Source organism: Oryza glaberrima, chromosome 9 (genome assembly GCF_000147395.1).
Source record: "Oryza glaberrima chromosome 9, OglaRS2, whole genome shotgun sequence".
Taxonomy (NCBI): domain Eukaryota; kingdom Viridiplantae; phylum Streptophyta; class Magnoliopsida; order Poales; family Poaceae; genus Oryza; species Oryza glaberrima.
In genome coordinates, this window is record NC_068334.1 from 17,434,200 (window position 1) to 17,446,871 (window position 12,672).

The 12,672-nt window shown below is 41.1% G+C and overlaps 2 protein-coding genes across 2 annotated transcripts; one reads left to right on the top strand and one right to left on the bottom strand.

Moving 5' to 3' along the window:
* Positions 1-1,375: 1,375 nt before the first annotated feature.
* On the bottom strand, positions 1,376-7,529 carry LOC127784974 (sodium/hydrogen exchanger 6-like). The gene is made up of 22 exons (XM_052312404.1): positions 7,184-7,529; positions 6,400-6,451; positions 6,234-6,293; positions 6,130-6,154; positions 5,942-6,027; positions 5,739-5,850; positions 5,598-5,660; positions 5,479-5,498; positions 5,304-5,398; positions 5,105-5,133; positions 4,364-4,395; positions 4,242-4,289; positions 4,103-4,163; positions 3,888-3,985; positions 3,744-3,819; positions 3,619-3,638; positions 3,371-3,468; positions 3,178-3,287; positions 2,960-3,046; positions 2,299-2,402; positions 1,977-2,074; positions 1,376-1,808 (listed from the first exon to the last, which is right to left on the bottom strand). Exons 1-22 carry the CDS (start codon positions 7,527-7,529, stop codon positions 1,780-1,782), a joined length of 1,749 nt encoding a protein of 582 aa, XP_052168364.1. The 3' UTR covers positions 1,376-1,779.
* A 1,627-nt stretch (positions 7,530-9,156) lies between these two features.
* On the top strand, positions 9,157-12,319 carry LOC127784293 (wall-associated receptor kinase 2-like). The gene is made up of 3 exons (XM_052311496.1): positions 9,157-10,090; positions 10,787-10,921; positions 11,032-12,319. The coding sequence occupies exons 1-3, from the start codon at positions 9,166-9,168 to the stop codon at positions 11,982-11,984; spliced, it is 2,013 nt and encodes a 670-aa protein (XP_052167456.1). The 5' UTR covers positions 9,157-9,165; the 3' UTR covers positions 11,985-12,319.
* The last annotated feature ends 353 nt before the right edge of the window (positions 12,320-12,672 follow it).

Genomic DNA, 12,672 nt, shown 5'->3' on the forward strand with positions numbered 1-12,672 from the left:
CTTATTTTATTGTGAGTTGATTTATCATTGAATATTTTTTAAGGATGATTTAAATATTTTTATATTTTCTTAAAAATTTTGAATAAGACGAATGATCAACATTGATTCAAAATCAACAACGTCAAGGGAGTAGTATATGCCCTCTGCATCTCTAATTCTAGTACTTGATTTGGCGAAATATTCCTACCTCCTTTGATCTCCTCTCTCCTCTACTTTGCAGGTTCTACATCATGAGGTTGGAGGAGTGACCGCTCAAGTTCTGGACGATCACCCACCACGCAACGTGCCCCGGTGCCTTGGCTCGATAGGGTTGTTTAGATTGTAGCCAAAATAAACCTTACCAATTTTTGGTAATTTGGCAATATTGTCAAATTTTTGGTAGGTTTTCTTGTGTATTTACCAAAGTTTGGCAAGAAACTAAATGGATGCACATATCTAACAACTCTACCAAAAAAATTATATGGTTTAAAATGACATCGATCTGAACAAACCCCATGCCTCCATCGGCGACGAAGATTGGTACCTCGGCGTGGCAAGCCCTCGACCATGAAGGATGGGGCACACGAGCAGGGCGGTGGTGGGAGGCCTCCACCGCCATGGCGCACTTACAAAGCATGTCATGCCTGCCCAAGATGGCAAGATCGACACCGTGGCGACGCTGAATGACCTAAGCCTGCTGGACATGCAGGTGATGGCGGAGGAGAAGAGCGGGCACTGGTGGTTCGTGGGAGGTGGTCCACTGGTACCTCATGCAGACGGGCTCGTCGGCTGCCAGCCCTCTCTCCGCCGGCAAGCTGCGAGGGAAGAGAGGGGAGAGGAAGAGAGATGGGGAAGAGAGGGAAGAGGTGAGGAGTCAACTTACATGTGAGGCCATGTCAGTCAAAACAGACATCTATATTATCTTAGAACTTGACTTGAACGGTTTTCCAAAGATAAAGAGTGAAGAGTATAGTATTGCAATTTAGGGATGCCAAATAAACTCAATGTAAAGATGAGGAACAGCAAACGAACTTATTCCGATCCGCTATGGAAGCTTATGGAAATTGGAAATTTGGGAATATTCGGTGCTAGGCCATATAAAAGAAACACTTGTACTTCTTATAGATTTCTTAATATTAAAAACAATCAAATCAAATATGAAAAAAACAAATCTTCAGTACATATAAAATCATCAAATTAAGGCAAAAAGAAAAAAGGATGTGTAACACATTTTATAGAAAAAAAATATTTTTAATTTATTTTAGACTATATTGTAATATATTTTGACGTGACAGGAACTCTTGGTTAAGATATATTAGGGGGAAAAAAACATAAGTGGGGTTATTGTGACCGGAAGCCAAGTGCACGTTTGGAATAGAAATTTTTGCAGGAATTAATTAGGGTAAAATTCCCCAGAAAATCAACCAAAACATGCCTTGAAGCTACATCCTAGTATTCTCATAGGCTGATTCTACATAACTAAACGAAAAGCAATACTGTCAAGTTTCATCACTGAACTCCATGAAGATGCATGGCAACAGATCAAAAATAGAATTAGAGCAAAAGTGCCTTCATCAAACTTCATCGTTAAAGAAAGCAGATAACCTAGCGAATCTTACATTCCCACCTATGATCCTCTTTACTCACATACATGTCGAACTATCCTAGTGTGTGACGTATACATGGCTGATGGCTCAAACATTTGCTCTTGATTGGAATGCGCAGCTCTTGAAAAATTTTCGTGCGTCATGTTTGCATTCAATAATCATGAGTTCATGATCCTCCAAATCTGCAGGACCTCTACATATCCTCATTCCTCAATGATTCATCTGCTTGTTTTACCAGAACATATAGTTATTTACCAGGAATAAATGCTGAACGGAAAAGGATGGAGAAAAAAGTAAGCCAATACTGCTTTGCCTCTGATGAGGGAAAGCATCTTTGATATTGCTTGACTATAAAGTTAAGAGAAAGATGGAATGCAGGTTTGGTCTTACTGATAATATCCTCATCGCCGTCACTGTTATCGTCCTCGTTTTGAGAGGTAAAAATGGGAGTAAGGTAATGCTTGTCCAGTAAAGCGAAAGAAGAGGTGCTGTAATGGCAGGAAAATATATTTAAGCGATTAGGAGATCACCTGCTCCTCAGCAATACTACATAATAAATTATAGAAAGGTACCACTCTGCAACTAAAGGCTACTACTGGTTGGTACTTTAACACAATGAAATTTTTTAATGAAAAGTTCATCATTTTAGAAATCAAACTAAAGAAGAGCAATGAGTAGATACAACTTCAATATCAAATGTGAACTGCTGTACCTTCTCTGGAGCTCTTTGAGTTTCATTGTGAAATTGCTTGATGTTGATGTTTCTTCCCCGTAACGTTGCCCAGGGTAGCCAGCATTGTTCCCATCAAAGTTATGCTGCATATTGTAAGTACAGCATCAATAACTGGCAAACCACCGGAATGCTATGGTGTTAATCCATGAGCTGTAAGAGCGATAAACAAGGACGGATAGTAGCTACATAGTTAGGGTGCATATGGCATTCAGCAACACCAACGGTCCGTTAGTAAGTGCTCTTATTGAATAAATAATAACCCATGATGATCATTTAAGCATAACTATTATCTGGTTTTTTGTACGTAGAACAAGCAGGTTGCACCTCAAGAGAGAACCAATTAGTTTTTTTTTTAAAAAAAAGGAATAGATCTAATTCATTATGAACAAGAAAACGGAAAAAAAATCGTGACCATCCAAAGATTGTGTGTAATACCTATCTATCCAAATAAGCCCTTATGGGGAGAGTGCATGGAATGCAATGGAATTACATCCTCCATAGAACTGCAATGTCATTTGATATTTAGGCTGAGAATGTCCAGCAAATAAATAAGATTGCGTTGTTTAACTAACCTAATGGCAAACAAAGAGAAATATAATGTTTTTTGCATGTACTTATGATACGCGGTGTAAGTACTTGCCTCATATGGATGGCGATAGCGATTACTATCCCCAACTACTTGCAGGGATTCAAGCATTGTTCCAGTTGAGCCTCCAATTAGAAGCACCTACAATGTTTGCATAAAAAGACATTTAGAATGATTCATAGAATAGCATGAACTGATACATACAAAATCCTTTGCATAAAAATAGTCGTGGCTATTATGTAACATCACAAGAATTACAACCGGTAACCTACAGTTAGAACAACAATAGATGTGGTAGCGGTGAAAATTGTCTCGCCATGTCCTTCAGGAAGATCATGAATAGACTGAAGTGCAAGGGCAAAAGCCATTGCCCCCCTAAGACCTGAAAAAGAAAAAACCAACAATATTAGCAGTACAAACATGAAACTTATTTTATGACATTTTTGGGCATACATAATTACATACCACTATACCAGAGTGCCAGCTGATACTGCCTAGGTATTTGGCAGTGCACCGGTCGTGCCAAATTTAATATATATGCACAAGAGAAGACATTTGCAGCCCTTTAAAATAAGATAATATCAGAAAATCGGCACAATTATATAGCTATGGGGCTTAAGCTTGTATAAATACACAGAAAGCATCTCCAAAAACTCAGCAACTAGTCCAACATCAGACCAAAAGATAGACAGTTCCGTTGGAGAAGAAAATACCTTGCAAGTAATATAAAGATCTGGATGCATAAGCAAAAGGGAAAAAAATTAAGGAAACAAGAAGAAATTATTGTATTCGTAACAAGCATGGGTAAGAGTTGGTGTGTAATCAATGCGAAGGATACAACTGAGAAAAAAATGAATCCAATATGTGACCAGCTTTGACGCTCCATCGCAATATCAAATCCCATGTATATGAACCTGTGTAAATGCATTACAGTTTCAGTATTTGGACTTGTTAAATTATTGCACTTGAAGGTCTTTCTTACACGAAAGCCTCTGCTAGTGATGAAAGTAGATGGAAAAAACGAGCTGTAAAACGCTGAGAATCTTCTGATAAGTTATAGAAGGTGTATCTCTTCATAACCTGAAATAAAAATTCACTTCTTGTAAGCATGTTTATAATATCTTCCTGCAAAGTTGCTTATCTATAATATGTAATAAGAATAAAATCTAGAGAAAATATTGTCACAGGCTAACTTACAATTCCAGTAAACAGAATAGAGACAATGCCAGACAAACCAAAGCCTTCAGCTAGCATGTACCTAAAAACAACTGGCAATTATTTACAGCAGATATTTAAAGAGAACATGAAATGGAACAAATTTCAAAGATAGGCTTACGAGAAGTAAGGGAAAAGGACAAACAAGCAACTCTCCAGATTATGAAGGCTGGAAGTGAAAAAAAAAATAAATTAGCAGTTTATGTGTGGGGTACTAGTTTGGGCAAATCGGAATGTACTTACTTCTCAACACCTAGAGCTGCATACTTGAAGAGGTTTGATAGAATTAAGGACTGACAATTGAGTCTCAACGGGGATAACATAATATAAGCAAAAATGAAGTTCAAAAAATGCATTTGTTTTGTTTTCGCAAGAATTTTTTAAAATTTTCTTTTTCGACTTATTGTCGTTGGCAATGAAGTTGTTGATCTGGCCATGTACATAGCCTAGATATTGTTGCATGGTGGGGGTTGCCTTTTTTGTTCTCCAGAGTAAATGGAAAACGTTTGTAAATAGACCAAAAAGATGATTACACGTTAAACATATTGAATTTTCTTGTCAACCCTGGAAAGGTAATGCTCAAGGCATGCAACAATAACATATTGGTTTCTAAGAGGATCCAGCAGGAGTATTCTAGTTTTGATAGTAAAAAGTGGGAATTCAGGATGATTACATAGACTAAACCCCTCTGAGAGAGTAGCATTTAACTCTTTGCTTGAACTTTTGTAATTGTTTCCTCCTTTTCAATTTAATAAATCTTTAACTGTGGGGGCTTCCCCTACAGTGTTTTGGAACAAAAATAAATTTTCAGGAGGGTGCAAACAGGTATACATTTCTTTACAGATATTAAACTAATTTAATATATGTTATAAAAAACTAGGTGATACCATCACATACATGTAACAAGTTTATCAGTTTTACTTTGTGTAAATAAAAAATATACATTAGGTCTCTACTGATAGAAAATGTCAAAATAAAGGATATGAGGGCAGAAATGAATCCAACCCCAACACCTGCACATAAAAAAATGGAATTGAAATATCAAATGTTAAAGTACAAATAGATACTCATATATAATCATAAGTGCAAGCGAAGTCAAGAAATCCAATGGAAAAAGCAAAATACATAGGCGACTCGAAATTTCTTCTGCTAAAGGCATTTGTAAATATTTAAGGTACAGTACCTGATGACATTGAACCAACAAAATTCTCAAGAAACTTAAGGATAGCTAGAAAATAGTTCTGTCCAGAAGAACTTGTTCTCAGTGAAGCCATACTCCTGAAAAGTTCAAGGTGTTAATGACAGGATTCTGAGAAGGAGCCATATAGGCAGAAGGAGCTCAGGCAATACATTCTCACCTATACAAGGATATAGCCACCTTAATTTCCAAACCGTAGTTAGACACGAAGAAATATGCACATTTCAGTAGAAATAAAAAAAAACAGCTAGTATTAAATAATAATATGGTTATGCATACAGCATCATTGAGAACTGATTCTCCAAAAACCAGCGCATAGAGGTTCACATCAGTGCCAAGTTCCTGCGATTTGATGGACATTATGTGATCCTTTTATCTCAAAATTTGTAAATATAGTCTGTATAGGGATATGGAAGGAACCTGAAATATGGACAGTACAGTAACAGGATCAGTTGCTGACACCAGAGCACCGAACATCATGCACTCAACCAGAGGCAACTTATAGACAATGTATATTAACCCACCAACGTATCTGTGACAAATGGAAAAATATAAATTACATTTTTATAGATGAAATAAATATCAGCGAATAGGAATGGAGGCAATATAGAAGATACTCTTACACTAAAAGACCAGTGACAATAGAAGCAATGAAGGTTCCCAAGATTGCAAATGTTATAATGGCACCAAAATTTGAAAAGAATGGTTTCTATCAGGAAAAAATATGATATAATTAGCTGAGAATGATAGAATTTAACCAACGAAGAGTAGAATTTAACTAACTAAGAGGATCCAAGAATTCCACACTTACTGGTGCTAAGCTGAATCCAGACTGAGTAAGATTCAGTCAAGTAAAACATGGTAAATTTCCGTACAAGTAATTAAAAAACAAAATCAAGATACAAAAAAGGATATAATATAATTGGAGGAAGTAAGAAAAGAAGGAAGAAGTCCTCCCGAAAATTGAACCATCTCCTGAATTAATAAAGCAAATGAACACCACAAAATGTTCAGACTTAACAGCGATGTCATATTTTGCAGGGAAAAATTGTATACAGTGAGTAATAAGAAATATTATCACCTAATACTTCTTTGAGTGTTTGATATCTTAGCAAGGCCGCCAACAATCATCCCTGACAAGAAAAGCTATTAAATAATTTCGTAATAATATGGTGTCATACGATTCTAACATTTTCAATGTACCTCTAGGCTCTACAAACTATTAAATAAAATGGTAAGATCCATCTTAGCTAGGGTGTTTTATTTCCAAGGCAAATAGTATATGATAATCCACCGGATGATCCAAATAAAACGTAGCTAGAATAAACCCAAATGTCACATCACTTATCTTAGATAATCAGAAATCAGTAAAAGCTAAGCTACTGAAATGTAACGGAAATACGCTTATCTGAAGGAAAAGACATCTGTTTGCGCTACATGCCAACTTTTTAAAGGTTCATTTTATCCTCCAAAGCCCTCACCTGTTACAACCAATCCTCAACCATCGACAGTAAATTTTGGAAAAGCACAGCTCGAACTAGACTACAGCGCGCGTCGTGAATGCAAAATTTGTTCGTCTGATTTGTGCATAAACGCACAGTCGAAGCCGTTCCTCCTAATCACACACTCACACCGTTACTGCTCGCCACTAAACATCGTGTGAATAAACAGTTCATTCGGCGTCAGTAAACAACACCAAACACGATCACCCCCGCATCAAATGCGCTAGCTCAAAGCATCGCACGGCGTCGCAAATACACAACGATCGCGAAGTCAGACACATGAATCGATAGGACCCTCAGCGACGATCGGCATTCTTCAGTTTCCACAAGCCCAAAATGCTGTAACTGGGTGGGAACACATACCGATGAGGAGGGAGGCGCTGGCCTCGGGGATGTAGTAGACCTTGCGGCGGCGGAGGACGTGGCCGAGCACGAAGGAGACCACCAGCATCGATATCTGCAGCAGGATCCCCACCCCGGCCGCCTTCTGCTCGTCCACCGTCCCCGCCGCCCCCACCATCCCCACCGCCACCGCCGCGACGGCGTCATGCGGTGGAGCCGGCGCCGCCGCCACCGCCGCCGCGACCATTTCCCCCGCCGCCGCTCCCACTCCCCCTCGCGCTTGATCGATCGATCGCTCCTCTTCCTCTTCGCCTCCGACTCGATCGTCTCGCGTTCGCTCGCCTCGGCCGCTTCCCGTGCGCGTCATGCGGATGCGGGCGAGCGAGTCGCCTCCTCTCTCCTCTCCTCCCTCCCGTTGTGGGCTGGGCCCACCGCGGAGACGGGCGGTCCAGATGCGTTCGACTGTGGATCCGACGGGTCAGATTGGGCCTGGAATCGAGGGGCCCACTGGGCACTGGCCCGGTGCCTAGAATTCGCGGGTGGAATGGAATGGAATCGGCGGGAAGGAAGAGACGGGCCTTCCTTCCAGTCTGCCGCTGCCACAATCCCAAAACGATTTTGTTATATATTTGTCGACAAATTTGACAGATGTAATTACAGTATAATCGTAGTGTAATTACACTGTAACTTGCATTTACATATATGTGTGCTGTGATTTTTTTCTTCCTCACCAAAATAAATCTTGTAATAGATTTAACGATTTAAAATTACATGAAACTTATATACAAGTTACACTGTAGTTAAATGCAAGTTACAGTATAATTACATATAAGTTACAGTGTAATTACACTACGATTGTACTATAATTATATATGTTAAATTTTTAGGAGAAAATTTGTCAACAAATATATAGGTGGTCCCGTAGCTTCTTTTTGATAATTTGATATAGTTGTTAAGTTTTGCCGATTTGATCGAGTGCATGACTTGCGGAAAGTACAAGTAGTGTGATCAGTAACACCTTTTGGGCTAAATCATCATCTTTATCTGATCTGTAACTACTTACTAGTGACGGAGCCAGGATCTCTTCAAAAAATCATAACAATTCACGCAGATTTTAGCACTGATTAAGCCTTTGAGTTTTTTTTTTCTTGCACAACTTCGTGATTTGTTTTTCAAAGAACAAGGATGAGCTAGAACAAACTAGCATGTAACAGCAAATACTTCCTCTATTTTATAATGTAAGACTTTCTAGCATTGTCCACATTCATTTATATGTTAATGAATCTAGACATATGTATGTGTTTAGATTCATTAACATCTATATGTATGTGGGCAATACTAGAAAGTCTTACATTGTGAAACGAAGGTAGTAGTCTACTACTCCAATATCATCATCATCATCATCATCGCAACATTATACTCCCTCCGATCCTTCCCAAATTGAACATCACATAAGGAAAATCATTTTTTTTCAAAATGATCATTATATAACCATGTGGACATATGGATTTCATCATAATACAATTAATGTAACATCGGATAATGTGGTGTATGCTTGTGTTTTAGTCGATACCATATGCATCGTGGGAGAATGTGTGTATATTTTGTATGGTGTGTTGACTGATGTAGTTTAAATAATCCTTAGTCTTGGTGCACAAACAATATGATGATCAATTTGAAATGAAGGGAGTAACTATCTAGACACTCCCCATGTACTATTAAAATCCAGTCCCCATATACTGTTACTAGTAAAGTCACAAATTAAACAGCACGGTCAGAAAACGCGCCGTGTACTGATCTAGCACGATGACTGAGTGACTGATCGGATATCAATATCTCCATCTATGAAAAATCTGTGGTTGCCGAACAAAAGAAAATCTGTGGCGTGGCTTCACTCCTTCAGTCAGGTCAAGCAAAACCCGTGGACGTATATACTCTTCGTCTTGGGTGAGCCATTCTTCAGTATTTCTTCTGCTGATCGAGCCACTGAATCGATCAGCTCCATGGCGCCCTCTCCTGTTATCCTTGTTATGGCTGCACTGTTTCTCCAAGCTGCAACAATGGCGGCAACAACCGCGCTAACCGTATCGCTGCCGGGCTGCCCGAGCTCGTGCGGCAGCATGGTCATCCCCTACCCGTTCGGCATCGGCGCCGGCTGCCACCTCGCCGGCTTCGCCGTCACCTGCAACCGCTCCTACCACCCACCGAAGCTCTTCCTGCGCGACGCCGACGCCGCTGAGGTGCTCGAGATATCCCTCCTAAACTCCACGGTGATCGTCAGCAGCGCCGTCCGGTACGACGCCGCCAAAGGCGAGGGCGCGTGGGGCCGCGGCCTCGCCGGCGCGTTCCGCCTCAGGGAGCGGCGGAACCGGCTCGTCGTCGTGGGGTGCAACCTGCAGGCCGTCCTCCTGGACGGCGACGAAATCGCCGCCGCGTGCACCACCATCTGCGGCGGCGCCGGCGCCACCTGGCCAACAGCGGCCGACGGCGAGCTCGCGGATTACTCGTGCGCGGGCATTGGCTGCTGCCAGGCTTCCATCTACCTAGGCCTCACGTCGTACGGCGTTCGGCTGTCGCCGTTCGGCACAAGCACCGGGCCGCCGCCGACCTCCTCCGCCTCGTCGTCTAACCAATCGGATTCGGCTCTCGTGTTCGTCGCGGACAACGAGTGGTTCGGCGGGAACGCGAGTAAGCTCGGATCAGCAGCAGCGACGATGCGACCGGGCGGCGGCGGCATGCCGGTGGCGCCGGCCGTGCTCGACTGGGCGATCGGGAAGTCGGGGTGTCCGCCGCATGGGCCCGACGACACGGCCTGTAGCAGCAGCAACAGCTACTACCGCAACTCTACCAGCACCTCGCTTGGCGGCTACTCGTGCCAGTGCGACAACGGGTACCAAGGCAATCCGTACGTTGCAAATGGATGTCAAGGTAATTTGTTACTCCCTACTTCCCTAAATGTTTGATGCCGTTGACTTTTTAAAACATGTTTAACCGTTCATATTATTTAAAAACTTTTGTGAAATATGTAAAACTATATGTATACATAAAAGTATATTTAACAATGAGTCAAATGGTAGGAAAAAATTAATAATTACTTAAATTTTTTGAATAAGACGAACGATCAAACATATTTCAAAAAATCAACGGCGTCAAACATTTAGGGATGGAGAGAGTATAAGGGTGTAACCGTGTAAGTGGAGAAACAACTGGGGGTCTTCTGATTAGCTTCACAAGGTGGTGGGCTAGCTGTTCTGATGTTCTGGGTTCGATGCCTCACCCTTCTATTTACTTTGATATTAAATCATTTCCTAATATTTGAGCTTATAAGTGTGTTTAACGGATTAGTCATTTACACTTGAAGTTGCATAAGTATAGCCTCTCATCGTTTGCTTGCTAGATTATGAGCCGCGGCTAAAATTTAAAACCTAATTTTAAAGTTGATTTTAGTTTTCTTATTATAGTCAATCTTTTGCCGTTAAAATTTTAAACCGCTATTAATAGTTTTATTTATAAATTATTTTTGTTCGTTTAGTATATTTTTCTATGGCTTACCAACCATAGTTCAAATGATTAGTGGAATTTAGAACAGAATGGCACAAAATTTTTCTAAATTCTCCCTTTCAGATATCGACGAGTGCGCTCTGCCAGAAGAATATCCCTGCTACGGTGAATGCACAAACAAGCCAGGATCGTTTTCGTGCATGTGTCCGGGTGGGACGCACGGTGATGCTATGAACGAAGGAGGATGTGAACCAACGAGTACATAGAAATTTCTCTTCATTTCATAACTTAAATTTATCCTTGCAATCTTCTCTGCAAATCCTTGCACAAACAGGGTTCAGAAATTTGACCATATCTTCTGCTAGCAGCTCTCCTTGTGGCGATAGGAGGAACCATCGGCATAGGAATTCCATCCGTGTTCGTGATAGGCATGGCAATAACGAACATGATCAAGGCACGGAGGGCCAAGAAACTGAGAGCCGTATTCTTCAAGCAGAACCGGGGTTTACTGCTGCAGCAACTTGTTGATAAGGTGATTGCTGAAAGGATGGTGTTTACCTTGGAAGAGCTCGAGAAGGCAACAAATCGATTCGACGAGATGAGAAAGCTCGGCAGCGGCGGCCATGGCACTGTCTACAAAGGCACCTTGCCAGACAGACGTGTCGTTGCCATCAAGAAATCGAATATTACGGTTCGTAAGGAGATTGATGATTTCATAAACGAAGTTGTCATTCTTTCGCAGATCAACCATCGGAATGTTGTGCGGTTATTCGGATGTTGCCTTGAAACACAGGTTCCACTACTGGTCTACGAGTTCATATCGAACGGCACTCTTTCTGACCATCTCCATGTTGAAGGCCCTACATCGTTGTCATGGAAAAATAGATTGAGGATTGCTCTTGAAGCTGCAAGCGCTTTAGCCTACTTACATTCATCCGCTTCGGTATCAATAATTCATAGGGATGTTAAGTCTGCTAACATATTGCTTGATGGTCGCTTAACAGCAAAAGTTTCAGACTTTGGAGCCTCTCGAGGCATTCCGGTTGATCAAGGTGGTGTGGCAACAGTGATCCAAGGCACATTTGGATATCTCGATCCTGAATACTATCAAACAAGTAGATTGACTGATAAGAGTGATGTGTACAGTTTTGGTGTCATACTCGTGGAGAACATGCTGGAAAGGCTGTTAGGCGGTGACATTTTGCAAGGGCTTTCAGCTGAGCTGCACTGTCTACCACCTCAACTGAGCAATACCGACACTACTAGCAAGCTATACAACATGGAGCAGGATTTCTTGCTATCGTCGAGCTTCCCACGGTGATCTTACTACATGTGTACAAACTACATACAACTTTACCACTTAAAGTTGTTTAGCATGTGTTTGATTTGAAGATGAGGTGAGATGTGTTAGATGAATTGGGATCACCTGCAGTGGCTATAGAAAGTGATATCCGAAACCTTCCTGAATCAACTCAAAAAAAAAAAAAGAAATCTTCCTGAATACTGTTCACAAAAGACAGTACCAAGGTTTCTCCTGTAGGCTGTAGCTAGAACTGTAGCAGATAATGTTTAAAACTACACTGTATCGTCGGTTTCAGTCGTTGATTGTCTTGATCCAAGGATGGAAAAGAGTTTCTACTGGCAAAGATGCAGTCTCTGTTATGACTGCATTGGATCTTTATCCTGATCCCAATTATTCATTTGACACGAGTCATGACCTCGTGATGTAATACAACCCTACAACTACAAGCAGCTCTGTAGCATCAATGTTGCTGCCTCTGCCGCTGCCGCTTCCACAACTCCGATGGCTTTCTTTGTTGATCTTGCCTCTAGCAGTACTGAAGTACAAATACTGCGTAATTTCAGGTTGATACAGAAGATGTTCAGTTTTGCTATTTCCAGCGACTTGTTCCAAGTCCATGTCACATCGGATATTTGGACATTAATTTGGAGTATTAAACATACACTAATTACAAAACCCATTCCATAAGCTTGGACTAATTCGCGAG

Excerpts from the sequence above, each read along its gene's own strand:
- LOC127784974 (XM_052312404.1), bottom strand. The coding sequence starts at position 7,529 with ATGACGCGCACGGGAAGCGGCCGAGGCGAGCGAACGCGAGACGATCGA. Across the intron at positions 5,134-5,303 it reads TGTTGGTTCAATGTCATCAG|GTGTTGGGGTTGGATTCATT; the intron begins GTACTGTACCTT and ends TTTTATGTGCAG. Across the intron at positions 3,469-3,618 it reads ATCTTTATATTACTTGCAAG|GGCTGCAAATGTCTTCTCTT; the intron begins GTATTTTCTTCT and ends CTTATTTTAAAG.
- LOC127784293 (XM_052311496.1), top strand. The coding sequence starts at position 9,166 with ATGGCGCCCTCTCCTGTTATCCTTGTTATGGCTGCACTGTTTCTCCAA. Across the intron at positions 10,091-10,786 it reads CGTTGCAAATGGATGTCAAG|ATATCGACGAGTGCGCTCTG; the intron begins GTAATTTGTTAC and ends TCTCCCTTTCAG. Across the intron at positions 10,922-11,031 it reads AGGAGGATGTGAACCAACGA|CTCTCCTTGTGGCGATAGGA; the intron begins GTACATAGAAAT and ends TTCTGCTAGCAG.